This window comes from Platalea leucorodia (assembly GCF_965183815.1).
Source record: "Platalea leucorodia genome assembly, chromosome: 6".
In the NCBI taxonomy this organism is placed as follows: domain Eukaryota; kingdom Metazoa; phylum Chordata; class Aves; order Pelecaniformes; family Threskiornithidae; genus Platalea; species Platalea leucorodia.
The window spans coordinates 64,235,283-64,254,174 of record NC_138828.1 but is presented as its reverse complement, the minus strand read 5'-3'; the positions used below and the strand labels follow the sequence as shown (position 1 = coordinate 64,254,174).

At 34.6% G+C, this 18,892-nt stretch overlaps 1 protein-coding gene across 3 annotated transcripts in view; it reads left to right on the top strand.

Moving 5' to 3' along the window:
* Positions 1–18,892, top strand: part of PCDH7 (protocadherin 7) — a gene marked incomplete at both ends in the record, with an annotated part of 283,334 nt that overhangs the window by 45,850 nt on the left and 218,592 nt on the right. Inside the window, one exon of one of the 3 annotated variants that reach the window (XM_082315016.1) lies at positions 8,633–8,674. The exons of 1 other annotated variant lie outside the window; for it this stretch is intronic. In XM_082315016.1, coding sequence (XP_082171142.1) covers positions 8,633–8,674 — 42 coding nt within the window. Of the gene's footprint in view, positions 1–8,632; positions 8,693–18,892 lie in introns of all 3 variants that reach the window. One more of the 3 variants, XM_082315015.1, reaches the window with a different exon arrangement.

Below are 18,892 nucleotides of genomic sequence, written 5' to 3'. Positions count from 1 at the left end.
GGCATGGCAGGGTGGGCGGGGGGGGTGGGGAGTGTTGGCGGGGCTCACACAAGAGAGCCCTTGAAGCCTGTTATACCCCAGGCATAGTAGGAGGGTCTATATTGAACAGGAATTAGTAGTCTAGTGTCTCCAAAGGGCTGAAGTGTAAAACATTCCTGTGAAGTCTGTTATGCCCGTGAGATGAAAAGTAATACTTCACATTGCAAAGTAAGCAATAAATGTATCAGCTTGCTATTTCTGCCACATCATAGCAGTCTGTTTTAAATATATCTAGAAAACATTTAATTCCATGAATAATGCTTGTGTCTCTCAAAATCATTTCTCTAGGAGTCCTCTTTGGCCTTGTATGTGCAAATGAAGACCTTGGTAAGAAACAAATTTAATTGACAGATACTGTACCATCTGGATTATAAATTAGGCAATGATTAAAGAAGTCTTCTTTAAAATAAATGTCATTAATGCCTTTAAAAATAAAATTCTATTTAAAGAAATAAATATGCCATTCACCTCAGTTTTTGTATACATTAGACACCAAAGTCTTGCCAATCTTTATTTCCTTTCTGTCTTGGTGAGTACTGTATGATGGCTGGAGAAATTATAAACAAGTCTAATATTATGTCTGAAGTGACAAAGGATCTCTAGCAGAGAACACAGACATTTTGCCTTTAGGCAGATTAATTCTGGGACTTGGAAAAGTACATTCACTGTTCAATCTATATGGTTTATTCCCTTCAGCATTGCCCTTCAGTAGTAGGTATAGACAATGATTGTAGTGCCACTGGCAGGTAGGAGGAAGGTGGGGAAGCTGACATGGAAATACTTTTCATACACATGTCTATGAGGTACAATATCTCAAATATACCTTCTCAGAGGCCCAGATGCGTGGGTGTTAATTCTGTGTACAGGCATGACAGGAATTTTTTTTTTTTTTTTTTTTTGATGGAATAAATTACATGGTCAGGAAAATTACAAGGAATGAGAAAATGGGGGAGAAGGGAAGTCAGATTATCAAAGACAGGTGCATTATAGGGGTGTGGTCAGTATAGGGATAAAGGGCTGACAAATGTCAACTGAGATAGACATTAAAGGAATAATTAACAGAAAATTTTATTAAGCTATATTAACAATGTAAGATCAAGAGAGAAGCAGGACAATTATTACACTTAGAGGTGAAAGATAATGTAGAAGTTATGCAGAAATGAAATGAAATCTTTGCCTTGTTTTAAACAAAGGTGCTAATGTTGTACATGGGAGGCAAAAGCTGGAAGTGTCTAAGATAAAAGCAAAACTTGGAGTCTGATGTATGTAAGTCAAGGAGGAACAGATAAGCGTCACCACAGAATTCTGAGTGATACAGAACAAAGCATCCCATGTCTTCTTGTAAATAAATCTGTTAGGGCAAAAATGGTGCTGTTTTGTTGGAGAATAGCAAATACAGTATTTATATTTAAGTAGTGGGGAAGATGGAAAAGAAGGGATGAAGGTCTAAAAGTGTGACCTCATTTTTTATCAAACTAGAGCAGAATTTATATGAAAAAATTGAGTTGCTGACATAAAGGAATAAGGAAGATGGGATAAAATGGAAATTGAAAATGGCTTTACTGAAAGGGGTTCATACAAACCAATCTGATACCTTCCTTTGAAAAGATAACCAATTTCCTGATAAAGAAAATTTAGTAATCTCTCTCTTTGGACTTCAGCAAGCAGTTGATACTGTGCCACCTGGGAAATTATTTGTGCACCTGAGGAAGATGGGGATTACTAGAGGAATTACAAAATACGTAAGAAATTCACTAAAATGAGATGACAATTGGTGGTGTTGCAAAGGTAAGTATTATAAATAGAGGGAAAGTTACTCACTCAAGTCAAGCATCAGTCTTAAGACTGATTTTTCTTTATATTTTAACCTTTGTGCACAGAGTGCAAATGTAATAATGAAACTTGATTATGAATTTGATAAATATCATGAGTTTGGGTGAGGATTAGACTGTACTACATGAGGGACTAGAAAACTTTTTAGACTGTAGCAATTAAAATAAAACTTAACAACTCAAAATACAATAACAAGAAGCAGACAAGTTGTAAATTCAGGTAGGAAATCATGAAATGGAAGCAGTAGAAAAAGAGGCGGATTTAATGAATTAGGCAGAGTTGTTATGAGCACCAGTGTGACACAGGCAAATTTGTTTCTGCAACATAAGGCTGCATCAAGTTGTGTGCTGCTGTCAGAGAAACGGACATATTCATGTCATTCGAGGAGTCATTCATGAGACTTCATCTGAAAAATCATTATATTATTCTGGTCATCTCTTTTCAGCAAGAATTAAGCTTGCATTTAGAGATTCAGAAAGCAATGTTTAATAACCATGGAATACAGAGTTAGCTGTGCAAGAGATGACTAAACTTAAGGCTCTGAGAGACATGCTGTGGCAGGCTAAAATTGGATGGCAGAAGCTGTTACTATCCTCAAGGCATGAATACTTGAACGCCCTTTGAATCGCTTTGTGAACCACTGCCTGGGATATTAGGGTAAACCAAAACTGGAATTCTTTTACTTTAATACACCCAGCTGAAGACTGCAATAGTACATGAGCTCGTTCATAGGCATATCATATAACCCTGCCCTAAAGGCTTTAATGCCCATCAGAAGGGTGGAGCAGATGGATGAGGGTGGTAACTATTCCTGCCATCTGGTTTTAAGCCACTGCTACATGTACCTCAGAGCCCTAGGAAAGGAAGCGGTGAGAGGGGATTTGGTTACTCTTCATAAAAATAGTGGGAATAAATACCGGCAAAAAGTATTAAAGAACAATGTTGATATAATAGTAATTAATACACCACTATATATTTAGTCTAGAAATTGAAAAAAAGATTTTAACCCTCTGGAGGTATGAAGTGATGTAAAAAAATCTTACTAGTTTTGAAATTGAACTTCGTCAGTTTAGAAAAACAATTATACAGATATTTTCCTTCCAGTACATTCCTGTACTCCTAAGAAAAGGAAAAAAGAAAAGAAACAACAGCAACAAAACAAGGTCCAGGCTTTTCATGCCTCAGTTTCTTAATGACAAATTAAACTATTAGTAGCATTATCTACACCAAGATCAAGCTATGTTCTGTAAGCTGTTTAAAGAGCAGCACAAACCTCTCAGTGTGAGGTTTGCAGCATCAGAGGCATCTAAGGATATCAGTACTTGCTGTTCTGTTTTTCTGTGAGCCTTTTTTTTTCTTGACATGGCAGTATTACTCAGTTTTCAGGGAAGTCCAGAGTGTTACTGGCTTAAGATTGTAATAAATAACTTAAATAGGTAACATTCTTATTATTACAGTGCTTCTTAATGCATTAGTTCAGCAGGGTAAGGTGACAGAATTTTAATAAATGTATTGCAGAAGTAATATGCAAACCATATAGAAGTTTGCATTATTGAGACTTTTTAGGTAGATTAATCCTATGTTATTCCATTCTGTGCCTTCAAAACACTATTAGAAAGTTATATTTCTGAACACTGTCTACCTAAAATAAGTCAATGCATGTATATTGAAAATAGAACAATAATATCATTATACTGGATTGTAATGAAGACACTTATGTGCTTCAGGAATTGCAAGGCATTGTAGTAAATAGCATTAAATACGCAACATTTTTATTATTAGAGTGCTTGTGTGAGAGTGGATGAGAGAGTTAAATGGGATATTTTATATTTTGGTTTTCATTCTTGCCTACTACTAGTAGAAGGTATATATTTATGATTAATGTTGGGGTTTTTTTAGAAAGAACTGATTGCTAAACAGTTAAGTATATGTGATTTTTTGAATTCTAAGGTATAAATTCTTTAGTTTATGTGGATGGATGAATGAAATAATTTCAGGGCAATGTCATGGACACAGTCTTTCCATCTCTAACCACTATCTTTGTGAGCCAGCAAGCCTCTGGTGCTTAACATGAAGAGTGGTTGATACATCACCATATTACTGCAAAGTGTGGCTATGAACAGAACATAATCCTAATATCCTAATAATAGGAAGTGGTGGGATTTGCCAGACGCCTAAATGTTCAAAATTCATCCACAGGCATAGTGTGAGCAGGAAATCAATAAACCAGAGTGTTTGTAAAGATAATGACTGATAACATGCCTTTTTTACCAATTTTATGCTTGTAATGATGGGTTAAAAAATAATAATTTGTTTATTTTTCTGTTTTTTTGTATGAAGTAGAAAGCTTAGTTTTGATGGACTTGATTTACCTTTTACCTAACATGCAGGAGTCAGCAGTAGTCACAATGAAGTTGCAAAACTAGACCCAGCTGAAGCAAAGTAGTTAAGAATATGGCAAATTGAATTTAATAAGTTTAAATGAGAACACAGTCATGTTAAACTGTGTACTAAATCTAGGTGTGTTACCCTTTTAAGTTGACTTCTTTAACATTTTTTTCTTTTCAACTTTCATCATCAGGATTATTAATAGGTTTTCTTATATTAAATTAGACCATATCTCTTACCGAAATTCTAATGACTAAAATCTATGCATCTCTTTGTGATCATATGTAGCAGTCTGTCCTGGTTTTGGCTGGGATAGAGTTAATTTTCTTCCTAGTATCTGGTATAGTGCTGTGTTTTGGATTTAGTATGAGAATAACATTGATAACACACTGATGTTTTAGTTATTGCTAAGCAGTGTTTATATTAGTCAAGGACTTTTTCAGCTTCCCATGCTCTGCCAGGTGCACAAGAACCTGGGAGGGGGCACAGCCCGGACAGCTGATCCAAACTGGCCAAAGGGCTATGCGATACCATATGACGTCATGCCCAGTATATAAACCAGGGGGAGTTGCCCGGGGGGTCAGTGGTTGCTGCTTGGGGGCTGGCTGGACATTGGTCGGTTGGTGGGTAGTGAGCAGTTGCATCACTTGTTTTTCCTGGGTTTTGTTTCTCTCTCTCTCTCTTTAGTTGTTTTCCTTTTCATTATGATTATTATTATTAATTATTATTATTTTATTTTATTTCAATTATTAAACTGTTCTTATCTCAACCCACGAGTTTTCTTACTTTTGCTCTTCAGATTCTCTCCCCCATCCCACTGGGTGGGAGGGTGAGCAAGTGGCTGTGTGGTGCTCAGTTGCCGACTGGGGCTAAACCACGACACAGTCCTCATTCATTTCTTATTCAGACAAATTTTTTATCAGTTTCAATTTGTGTATTTTTTTCCCTATTTATGGCCTTTAATAATTCACAAATATTGTACAAGTGGTACAACATAAAGATATAGAATATTTTATTTACTGATTCATTTTCTTTTGTTTGTTTAAGAATATGAGAATTAGTATTGCTTATTCAACATGTATATTCTAAGAAAATATATTGAGTACACTTCCTGTAGTTCCCCATATCCTATTTTAATTTCTGTCACAAACTGAAAATGAAATTGTGTGTGTAAAAGAAGTTTAAAAATAAGTTAGAAGCATCTTGTGAAATGTAACAGAAATCTATGGAGATATATTTTTATCTGGCATTTGCTGTAGTGGGCAAAAATGAGCATGTTGTGCCTTTCACTTCTGTTTAAGACATGTTGAATGATACAGAAACTTGTAATTTCTTAAATTTTTAGTAATACACACACATCAATCAGACCAATATATAATATATACTGCAATCATAATGTATTTACAGACACAGATTTAGTGCTAAGAATAAAGTGAGATGAGTGGCAAAAAAAAAAAAATCAACGATAAAAAGGTTCTTGCAGAAGTTAATCATTCTGAGTTTGTAGCAATATGTTGTGGGTAGTTAATCGTTCTGAGTTCGTAGCAATATGTTGTGGCTGTGATCATCTATACTTTGTTAAAGTGTGGCTTCTCACTTAATGAAAAATAATTACATATAGTAACAAATATATATCAATAATACTAAAAGTTCACTTTGCAATGGCAATGAATATGTAAGTTAAGGAAAAAGAAGAAACAGGTATAAATACCCAGGAATAAATTTGGGGTTGTTATTACAATAATTTTTATATACTGCATCATTGAAATTGTGGAACAGATTTCCTATTGAAATATTAATGCAAGAAAATTCTAACCTATCAAGGAAATAAGTAAGATTATGCCTATGATAAACAGAAACTGGACTCAGTACGTAATAAGAAACTTCCAGACCTGTATTTCAGTATTATGAACTGGATTAGAGTAGAACTGCAAGCATCTTGCTCCTGAAAACTGACGTAGTGACTCTCAGTTCTTCATTTAACTCATTGGTGTATGTGCATTTTCATGCCAGGAAATGTGAGGAAGAACAAGACAGTAATATAAATTTCCTGGAAATTAGTAAGATTCTTCAACTGCCATAGAAAAATGAGGAAAACAGCAGCTCATTTCACAGAAATTTAGAGAAGGAGAAAAGATAATTTTCTATTTTTTTTCTATCATTATGTACGGATGCATCCACATTAATGATACAGAGCACAAGAAGGGTTTTTTTGGGTGTGAATTTGACTTGAGTCTGTATTTGGAGTCCTGCTTTACATATTTTAGTGCACCACTGATCCTTTTGAAGCATCGTCTTCCTTCCAGCATTGTCTTCAGGGTGTCATGTGGTGCATAGCACTTGCAATGCAGATGCAAGGTCCTCCATCAGTTTGCTCTCTATGCCTGCACAGTGTATGCCTAAGATTGGCAAGTGGTACAAACTTTATTGCTCATTAAGATGCAACATAGAGAGGCACAACAAATTGCACTGTTATCCTTCCCTTTTTAAACTGCATCAGCAGGTAATATAGACACACACACTAGAGACCGTCATGATTATTTGAATTTGTGAGGATACAATATATTGCATTTTTGATAAAAAGTTTTAACACTTTGTCTAGTATGTGTCAGGTAATTGTTTTTGCTTGTTTTAGCTTTTCTCTTGCATTGATTTATGATTTGATTTGTTAACTGAAAAAAAAGCATAAGTATCTGTCATGGAAGAGAGCTCTAATTATAGAAAAATTCTGTTACATTTATGAACCTTCTTGACCTCAGAAATATCTTATGAATGCACCGAATGCTCAAAATTGTGTTTGTATCTTGGAGAAAGATATTTAAAATACATGTTAACAAATCTCTATTGATTACATACTGGGCAAGTCTACTATTCCAGTGAATGCATTCTCCTTAAAGTTAGCAAAATTTATTTTTTTATATAAATTTGAATAACTTGGAAGTTAGAAACTTTGAGGTACTCAGTGTACTTAAATGATAGGTAGATCATAGATAGATTAATAGACAGATAGAACAATCAAGACAGACAGATAGATAGATATGTAAGTGCATTACCTATATTTCTATAAAACTTTTTTGGCCAATTTAGCATTTTTGTCCTTTAGTCAAGCTAAGACAGTGGAAACTGAACAAAGAGATTTGCATATAATTGGATTGATGATGATGAAGAATTTTACTAAGGCGTAAATATATTTCTTCTGCAACCAAAGCAGAATGTTTTGCTTGCTTGTCCCAGATGGCTTCCTGTAAGAAGATCATATTTAGATTGAGGAACAGACGTTACTTATTTGAGGACATTTGGGAGTCTTTTATGGATTATGTTCATAGAGCAAAAGCTGCTTTGTAGAGATGTTTGACATTGCTATCCTACACTTGTGTAATTTGGTTTTAACTTTGCGTATGTGTAATAGATTAGAAGAAGTGATTCATTAAAATGTTGGAAAATAAGGACTTAGTAGTGAGTGATGTAAAATAAATATAAATTATTAATAATACAAAAATACTGGAAAAGCTGAAAAGACTGTCTAGTGAATGCCAACCAAACATGTTATGTAACCACCACATAACGGGTTAATGTTTTTTTGTGTAGATGACCCATTTCTGAGTGATATCTTAAGAGTTGTTTTTGAAGAATACACTGGACAGAAACCTTCATTGTTTATCACTAGACGTGCATGTCTCTCTAGTGCCTTGTTTCCTTCATAAATGTATGGATCAAAGTGATTCAAAGGAAGCATGTTTTCCGCTAGTTCTCCATTTTCTTTATGTCCACCTTGTAGCATAATAGTTGATGCCTGGCATTTTGAATAACTTAGATGTTCATAGAATTGTCATTGTATACTGTATATTGTCCTCCAAATCTGGCTTGCTCACTCCTCTTTTTTTTGGTGGGGGAGTGTGAGGTGGATGAGGGGAAGAAGAGTTGCGTGTTTGTTTTCTTATGAAATTCCTATTCTTTGCTTCTTTCAACTATCTGATATTATTAGTGACTTACTGCACTATTTATCCCATCACTTCACAGAGAAAAGTTATGCTTGTCACAGATACCTGAAACATTTATATTATTTTTTACTCTGTTTGCAGTAAGTATAGGTAAGAAAAGGAAGAACATATAAATCACTACAACTTCTCTATGATTTAAAACCATCCTGTTCCTGGACATAGTTCACTTAATTTCTTCTTTTTCTTAAACAATACATAACACTATTCTAACTGTTTTCACTGCCAAACAGTTATTTTATGGAGTATGTTTGGACCTAAGGGAGAGAAGAGGAATCTTTTTGCTCACTTGTAAGATCCATTATACACAATTAGGTTAGCCAAACCCTACTCACATCCCGGTAAGGAGACATATATTTTTGTATTTTTTGTAGGTGGATACAGTGCAGACTACGCAGCACCCTGGCCACATTGAGGAATCATGTAAAATGAATGTATGTGCTCGTAAGTGAATTATTTATGAAATGAAACTCCAACTCTAAGGGATGTTGGATCACAAAATACATGAACTCTCTTTACTCTCATGTTAAGAAATTGATTCCCAGGGGGCAGGGTTACTGCAGAACTAAGTAGATCTTGAAAGCAAAGCTATTTAAAAAAAAAGAAAGAAAAATGAAAAAACATTATAAATCATTTTAAAAAACACTGAAAACAAGAGATTCAGATTACATTTTGGATGCATTTGGAGAGATATTAAACAGAGTCAAGAATCCAAACCAGAAAAACAAATGGTATGTGAGAAAGCTTTGGAAAGCAGAAATGGTCATAAGTGGAGGAACAGGATCAAATACCATCTAATTTAAGAGTATGAATAGGATGAAAAACCTCACCATTTTCTGCTTTGTTCCATCTTTGAAAGGACTGAAATTTGATTAGATGATTGCTTCAATTAGTAACTGGGAGATGAGTGTGAACAAGATTGAATTTTTAGTATTTGAATCAAGGAAGTATTTGTGGTTTGCTGACAAAAATGAACAACCCTGATGATGTGCTAGAAAAACAAAGAAAAAATTTCATACTTCAGGACTGAATTTCTGGAAACCCAGATATAGTTTTAGTATTTGAAAGTCTTCATACTACTTCGGGACAGGAGACAGAGTCGGGGAGAGGAATTAGGGGAAGCAGTCTTGGGTCCTTCAGATTTTGCTGAGAAAAATAGCTCTACAAGGAGACTGAGGTAGATAGAGAGAAGAAACCAAAACATGCTAAATTATTCTACCAGTGAATAGGGAAATCAACAGTCACTCGCATGTATACACATGCAGTTTGGTTGTTAAACACAAGTTAATTCACTTGGCTAGAGCACTCTAGAATAATTGGGCCAAGGACTGTACAATTGCCAATATCAAAACCACATGTAGGGAAAACCTCTGACTCTGCAGCCATTATTAAGCTATATACATCATATAAAGACAAAGACTATAGTGCCAACTCCAATTTTTTATATACATATACCAATTTTTATATTTATTTTATATGTATATTTGGATATTACACTATATAGTATATGAACTTATGATTTAGAGAAAGGAAAGGTTGAATATTTTCTCCTAAATAATTTATTCATTCATATCCTTCATTTTCATCATAAGGAAAAACAAAAGAGGATATTTTAAGTATTAATAATTTTTCAACAAGCTCTTTTTCTTATGAGTAAAGCATAACTTCATCCCATTCAAGTTTCTGATGTAAAGCTGGCATAACTGGGGGAGGAAACTGTGTTATATTTGTAACTAAAGTGTATATTATCACTTGCCTTCCTTCATAATATGGCTTTTCAACTGTATGAACAACAATGCTGAAAAACACTTTTTCTCTCCTGGTTGTCATGCATTTATGTCTGAATTAGCTCACCCTTTGTGTTTATCCTTTCAAAACTGGTAGTCTGCCACTTTTTTCCACTTGTAGTAATTAGTTCCAAGTGGAGGAATTTATGATACAGTAGGGGCTTTGACCTCTTTATTGTACTGAGATATGTTATTAAACTTCAAAGTCTGTATACTGCTACTATATTGATTTTGTTTTCTGTGAACAAAATCAATGAACAAAATTAAAATAAAAAAATCAATTCTTTCATTTTTGAATTGATTCAGGTTTTCTACATGTACTTTGTTTATTTAACCTTGGTTGCTAGCCTGGAACTCATTGAAAGGAGAACACATTGAGACCTTTAATAATTCTGCAAAAAGGAAACCTATGGAAATTGATAAAATATGTAGAGAAAGGAAACTAAAGTTAAGACATACAGGAATGAGAAGGAAAAAGATGCAAAAGAGATCAAGAAAAACATTTTTTCTCCATTGGGATGCATTGTTTAGGAATATCAAAGAAACCATAAAAGTTAGTACCAACAGCTTTGTTAGAAAAATCGGCATACAGATTGTTTCTTCTGCATTTTCTAACCCTTTCCTTTAATTCAATAGATGGTTAGAAATGGCATATGAAATACCTGCAACCCACTGACCATATTTCATGAGTGCAGAGCAGTTGCGAAGCTTACATAAAGATGAGAAAAAATGACAAAAAATATTTAACATGTAACATTTTGCACAAATAAATGCATTAAGTGTGCAAATATATATGTGAAATTTTCAGCCTTTTTCTGAATATAGACATTGTCTTAGTAAGAAAAAAACAGTTTAACCTGGAAAGTGTAAAGAGAAATGTTAAGGACCTCTGGTCAGGTTCTTATCTCAGATACAGCAACTCTTTATTTCAATAAAATTATTCTGCAACTGGGAATGAAATCAAAATTGTGTCTTCTGTGTTCATTGCAATTTCATTTTTCTATATTTAATTTTCTGGTCAGAAGCAATTACCAAGAGAGGACCCTTGAAAAATATTGTGCAATTACTGTAATTTTCAGATTTCACAGAGTTAACAGCCAAGTGATTTGTATAGAATAAAAGCACTTTTATATTGCCTTCTGCTACAACACCAATGGGGAAAGGTCAGCAAAACTGTAGGAGACCAAATGAAGGATTTTTTCTTGTGTGACATCAACTTGCAAGACACTGGGAGTTTCAGAATTACAAGTGGTGATATAGCTTTTTTCAAATATTTCTTTCCTCTTTGCCTCCTATGGCTGCTTCATTGTTGGGCAATGTCTTTTTTTCTGTCAGAATGAGGGAGTGAAAGCCTATTCGTGACAAGTGACATTCCACTTTCTGTTTGCCATTGTCCCGCATGGATGAGAAAAAAAAGTACATCCATATGCCTCTCATTTTCCTACCTTTTATGAGCCTAAGTTAAAGCTTTTAAAGCCAAATCTGACTTGCCTTACTCATATGAACAGGCCAAATAAACCCAGTGAGACTGCTTGTATGAGTAAAGACAACTCTTCTTTTAGTATCGCTTTGTTTTCATGTTTGTTTTATACAAGACCATTAAAGAACAAGATATGTCAGTAGCAAACTATCAGGGAAGTTGAGATACGCAATTGCTTGAGCTAGTTAAAACACAAGTTAGATAAATTATTAGTAGAAATAATATAGGAAGTGGCAGTGGGAAATGAAACTGTGTGGCACAAGATCTCTTTTCTCTTCTTAATGGTTATACTTCTGGGGACTGTGTACTGTCACAGTTTGTAGAGGCACTCTCACTGATGCCAATTGCAAATTTAAATATAGATGGAGAAGTAGATGTGGTCTTCTCAGTAGTACTCAACTTGCTAACCTATCCGTCAAACCTAAACTAAAGGATTAAATTAAGTAAACTTCCACCACCTAGGCTACATTTTAGTCTCAGGGTGAACAATGTAATTTAATTTAAATAAATTGTTTTTGCAAATGTTCATTAAACAGTTTAAAATCTTCACTTGAGATTTCTCAGGCTTATTAAAAACCTCTGTCCTTACTCTTTCTGCAAGCTTCATTTAGGCCTATAAGCACAGAGGCTTGGATTTGCCCACTCACCATTTAAAAAGTCTGGTGTGATAATCCATACTTTAACCCATTACTCATTTCCCTTTTTCAGAGTCATTAAGTTGACTGAATTTTGCTGAGCTGGTAAAAGATAGCTTTGTATGCTCAAATGCAGTGGCTACATTTAGATTTCCAACGTATACTTATTATGCCTGCTTACAAACTCAAGATAAACTCCCTCTGCATTGGGGAAAAAAATTAATCTGTTGTGCTGGCAGACATTACATGTGACTTTTGACATTACATTTAGGGAAAACTATAATTATGTAAAATGGTGTTCCAGCTTCTATACTGCTCTCAATATTTTGCAAGAATCTACATTGAGTGTAATATGTCATGAATTCCTTAAATAACCCTTTCTAACACCATGAACATGCCTACACACTTTCATTGTTTGAAATTCAGCTATTTGTTTTAGTTAGAATATGTGTCAAAATATCAAGAAACCACAATCAAATTACTAGTCTTTATCATACCCCGGTAGATTACTATTTCGGCAGTGAGTTTTCCTTTGATCTGTAGTTCCTAGAAATGGCATCAGAGCTAGCTATCAGAGGAAAGCAGTTTGTTGCCCTTTCTAAGTGAGTTATGATGCTAATGGGAAAAAAAATTGTTCATTATGTCCCCTGGCAGTTACAATAGAGCCCTCAGTAGTCTTCAGCATGGAATTCAAGGAAGGCATTAATGTTTTCAGATCTAGTTTAAAATTAATTTTCTTCCAAATCAGATTACTTCTCATGTTTAAACAGCCTCAGTTTAGCCCAGTAGCACCATTTTGAATAGCAAGTGCCAACCAAGCCAATTTCCAAAAGAGTTCTATTATTTATTATTTACACATATTAATACTATATTTATTTATATATTATCTTTGAGAAATATGACAGAGAAAAATGTTCTGAAGTATTTCAGTAAACCTAATTATGCTCTGTAGCCTATCTTATCAGGCTTAGTTATCTGTTTATGTTACTTTTTGCAGAGTTCCTATTCAGGAAAGTAGCAGGACTTTAAATTTGCTTTTGACACAAAATAACCTTTCTTTAAACTGTGAAACTGTACACATACAATTATTGTTTCTGGAAAAATATATCACTTCTTGAATACTGTTTAGAGCAATTTTATTTTAGCAAATATGAGCAAGAGTGGTATATAGACTAAGTAACCTCAGAAGACTGTGTGGGCATAGTTCTAGATCATAAATGTTCATCTGCTTTTCCTTTTTACTGCTAGAAGAATGACGATTTACCTCTGTTATCCACCCCTGTGTTGTGAGAATGGTAGAAGCACACAGGGAGTAAAGATAACTCTAGCTGACTTGCCCCAGTCTCAGCTTCCACCTCTAAGAAAGGAGTTAGCACGTTACACATGCATGATTTTAACAAGTGGATTATGATTATGTAAAGCGTGGTGTCTCATCTAAGCTATCTGTATAGTTTCACAATTGAGAGATTTTATGGTGAGAAGTAGGCATCTCTGGGTGCCCATTCATGTCAGCCTGAGTTGGTTTTCTAATACTTAGGATGAAACCGTTTTTGGTGTCTCTCTCCCTGAGACTACAGAGACACTTGATCTCAGAGGAACTTTAAATGTGTTCAAGCTCAAAACATTTCTGCATTTAAGTTTAATGTTAGTTAACATGGAACAAGTTTAAGTAGAAATGTCTCATCTCACTTGGTTTGCTTTAGCATACATCTAATGATAGAAGATGTATTTGACTTTACTAACCTCACAATGCCATTTCTACAGAGGGGCAGAAAGCTAGACTTGTATTAGCTGTTGCAGGGCTAGAAACCAGGAGATTCAGTGTTCATTCCCAGGTCTGCCACTAGTACCCACCTCTTTGGGGCCACACCTGTGAAAACAGAGAATACATTTTCAATATCTCAATCAGAGAAAATTGTTTGATCCATTTTGTTTTGTGAAATGTTTATAAGGTATGGTGATGAGATCCATTTTGTTTTGTGAAATGTTTATAAGGTATGGTGATGAGATCCATAGAAATATCTGTAAAGGGCAGTATGATATTGTAGAAATACTTTAATGTCCTCTGTTTCACTGAAGCTGGAAGAACTGGTTTTCAAAGCAAATCCTTTTTTGCTTAACATCTATAAACTGCCTCCTGGCCAAATTGTTTGAAACAGATATTAATTTTCATCATTATGTATATGGGACAGTTCTGTATATACACTTCAGTGCACTTTCGTCAAAGAATGCTTTAGATTTAACCATGCTGCATTTAAGAAAAAAAATATTTTATAGGTTACCTTTTTTCCTAAAATATCATATTAGGGAAGCAAATGAAACTTATTATTTTATGTTGGTTTCAAATATAGATAGCATGTTTGTTTTTAGTCGAGTATTTCCTGACTGTGAATTGTGAACGTATTGACATTGTTAGTTGGTAAAGACTTTCAACAAATTTGAAAAAAGACATAGTATGGAAGCAATTAATTCGATAGTATTGTGAAACCATTGATTATACACTCAGTGCTGGCAGTGACACAGCTATACATAAGATTTGTCCTGAGGAGCCTACATTATAAAAGAGGAAACTAGACAACCTGTAGGAGACTCAGTGTTTTTCTTGTTCGCCTTCATCCTGCTTCCATCCCTCATTTTGAAATGCTCCCCGTGGAGGGCATTAGAAACTTGTGAATTAAAGCTCCAGGGAGTCTGAAAGAAGCAGCTATAGGCAGCATTGTGGAATAAAAAGAGTGGATTTCCTGGTGCAATTAGTCAGGTGTTTCCTATGCATGATGAAGGGTTTGTAGTGTAGAGAGGACAGTGAAAGGAGAATGCAAATAGTACAGTTACATGTGTCTGTAAAATTTATGTCATGTTGTAACATCATGCCATGCTCACCTCGTGTTTCAGATGCTTAAAAGTATGTGAAGTTGGTATAAGCATCTTGCAGTGATAAGGAGTTGATAATTGCTGGTTACCCATTGAGTTTGGTTTGTTGTCTTTCAGAGATAATCTGTTTGGATATTTTTATGAATCTGATCATAGCTATTGAGTAAAGCTTGTGCCTGTATTATGTACAGACATCAGAGCATTCCCAAAGAACTTGAAGTGTATGCAGGGAGCTAAAAAAAAAATAAACTCACTTGGAGCAGTCTCTAGTTTTCCTTTAGTTTTCTCATGTTGATGGTGTCAATTTCTGGCATTAATATTGAAATAACAAAGAGGTAAAAACATAGGTTCAATACTAATAAACTGTATTTTAAATTTTAATCTCCCATTTAAAAAGTAGATTTAGTTTCTAAGTATAGCATTAGATTTTAAATATAACACAATTTCATTTTGTATTGTGTTGTGGAGCACTTCCATGAAGCCTTCTGCACATTGCTTTGAATCATTCTCACTGAAATTAGAACTGTCAGTGAGCAGCACCAGACAGATTTTGATTTAACTCAAAAAGTTATTTCTAGTAGGATGACCTTTGACAAATATATACTGATTTTATACATGTTGTTAGCGTGATTTTTATATTAATTTGTTTGTAGTACCTTTGACTGAATTTGTAGCTTATTGCAATAAACACATAGAACTGGGAAGTGGGAATTGGGGATCTTGCATTGCATTCTTGCTGATGACACTGACATGCTTTTGTGGGGTGAAAGAAGTCACCTTAGCTTTCTGTGCCTTAACTGTCTGGTGTATTAAATAGATATAAAACATCTTACATTACAGGATATGATGAGGATTGCTTAAGCAAATACTGTTCAAGATTTGTGAATGTCAATGGGAATTTGCTGATTGAGGCCCTACTATTATAGAGTTTTGGGACACTCCTCACCTGCATATGTGTAGTGCTTTTGTATGTTGAAGTTAAAAAATCAGAATCTTGATCTCTGGTGTAATAATTTCAGCTTTGCCATTTTCAGAATACTGATTTTTTCTCATTACTATGGTGGGAAAAAAAAAAAGGCAGAGAATTGTCCTTAAAATGTAACTATTTCATTTTTGTCTAATTTATTGGAAATATAGTTAAAATTTTCTCTTATACTGCACTAGGTACTGACTCTGCTGAGTCTCTGGTATTCCGGCAATGTGGGACTGCACCAAGAGAGAATTGCAATAGCTATTATAGTGCATGTAGGAAATAGGGTTGAATTTTCAAAAATGCTCACTCTAACTTACTCCAGTGATTAACTCTAAAAAATATGACCCTTAAGTGTCAGTACTAGACAGATGTACAGATGGTTATCCACATCTTGCAAAAACCAGTGTGAATTCAGCCAGGTGGCAGGTGGGAAGGTTCTAGACATCTGTATCATCTCTCTGGGTTGTGTATCTGCCTCTCAGGGCCTGTACAGCTGCGGCGGCTGCTTCCCTACATGCCATAACCAGGAAAGAAAAGACAATTGGAATTCCAGTCCCCAGACATGGATGTCAATGGCTGGCACCTGATACTGAATTCGTAACTCAACTGTGTGCATTTCACAGTTTTTGCACATCAACAGACTTTTTAATGTTGCACATGTCTAATACCTCAGTGTACACTTCCAAATTTTCATAATACTTCTTTGCAATACTGGATTTTATTTTAGGACAGAATATAAATAGTGCAAAATTTTTTGTAGGAAAAATATGGTGAATAGTGATACCTGAAGAAATATTACTATATTAAAAAAAATGGAAGATGAAATTATTACTAGATATTTTGATACTCAGTCTTACAAACCATTGAAATTCTGCTGAAGAGATTTGTACTTTGTGTAGCTGCAATGGCTGCCAATCATGCTTCCGTCATCTATTATCTTATTCAAATTAATACTGGTAAGCTTGAAATATCATAAGTAGCTTTAGTCCTTCTGTAATCTACTTTTAATAGGAGGAATGAAATACAGTCCATATGGTAACCTGGATGATCTGTCCTGAATTATTTCTGGGATAAGATCAAATACATACCTGAGTTTTGGTTACATACCCAATCTCAAATTATTTTCATTAAAAATTAAAATCTCCTTTATATACACTTAGTCTGGGGCCATCTGTTAATTTCATAAGTTCTATAGCCTCAGTTCTTGTACTGGATAAACCTCTCCTACGCTAACTTACCATGGAGGTTACAACATCAGAGGTGGCAGTTGTGAGATGGGCTTGGAGTGCTGCGTACTGGAATGAAAGGGTGAACAGCATTTACCTTTTTAGTAGCCTACTTCTGACTCAAGAAAGTAAAAGAAAAAAGTGTCTCAGTGACTTCAGTGGGTTTTGGATCAGGTCTCAGTGTGGTAAACTGGCAAACTGTCTGATGCTAAGTATGACTAGATGAGGATAAACAGTGTGCTACTACTTTTTAAAGACTTTTCTATGTAATAGTATCGACCTATAATAGAATAATAACAGATGCTTTGTATTTTTCTTAAGTGATATGTTTCTACTAATTGAAAGAGTAGATAATTTCAGAGAGACAGAAGAAAGGTGATTTTTTTTTTCGTTTAACATTCATTTAACTCTCTAGGGGTTTCAGACTTGTGTTTGAAACAGTAGTTCTATGTTCCTGTTTCTGAACTAGTCATTAAGAAGAATACACAGTAGAGTAATCATAATTTTGACTCCCCTTTATAATTACTGATCCATTTCTGTATTACACTGTCACAAGACTACTATAGCTGCTTAAAAAGAAGCCTGGCTTCAGCAATGAAAAAGCGAAACATCATTCATTAAAACTAACAGCAAGCATGCAAATCCTAAAATAATTTATCACCAGGGTGGGGGGGCACTTCTAAAACAGAGGGTTCCAATCAAGCTGTGTGCAGTCTGCAGTGATACAGAGAAGGACTTTTCTGATTGTCAGAGGGTGCTCTGTGTTAGTAGTTTGACTGTGCATTTCAATGGTAATATGAAGTGTTGTGAAAATATTGAGTCTTAACATATATAAAACTTCCTCATATTCATTTTTGTTCTTTGTAGACTCTAGGTAGTTGAACATACAAGAAGAAATTATATTTACTTAAACTGTGTCATTAAAGTTGGTGAATTTCCCTAAGATATCGCTACCTGTCACTAAGAGCTGTTGATGTGACTATTTTTTATTGTAGTATAACAATAGCATCACATTTCTTAGAGTAATATGTGAGATTTGGATAGTATAATGGACTTCCAGGGCCTTTGAGAAACACCATTTTTTTTTGCTGATTTTGTATTAAATAAGTACCAGCCTGTATTTGTGGGTTAATATATGCATACCATTTGGAACGTACTTAGTGACATTATGTAATTCACAGATGTTTTATTATTCATAGTACTGTGCATTCATAGCTCTCTGTAGTCACTGTTGTGCAAAATCTAATGAGGGAGATTCTGTGTGTCTTTTGCTGGCCTTTTAGGCTTGTCAAACTCTCATTCAGTCAATTCAAATCACAAACAGTAGGATGTGGTGCCCTTTTCTGGTGATTTTGCTATTTGACTGATGGAGTGGAAGGGAGTAAAAATATTGATTTCTCATAATGTGTGCATGTATATTTCCTGTTGTAAAAATACAGGGGAGGACATAAAAAAAAGAGATCTTATCTTTCCACTGTGTTTGGATTGTGCTGTAATTTATCCCTTTGAGAGGGGATAAATTATGGTTAGTATAAGTATTATATAAGGATTTTATACACACTTTTCATAGGTGTAAATGAAATCACATTTATAGATAGGAGTGAACTAAAACAAAATGAGAAAGCTCCTTTATTTCTGTTTTTGTTGTTATTGTCTTAAATC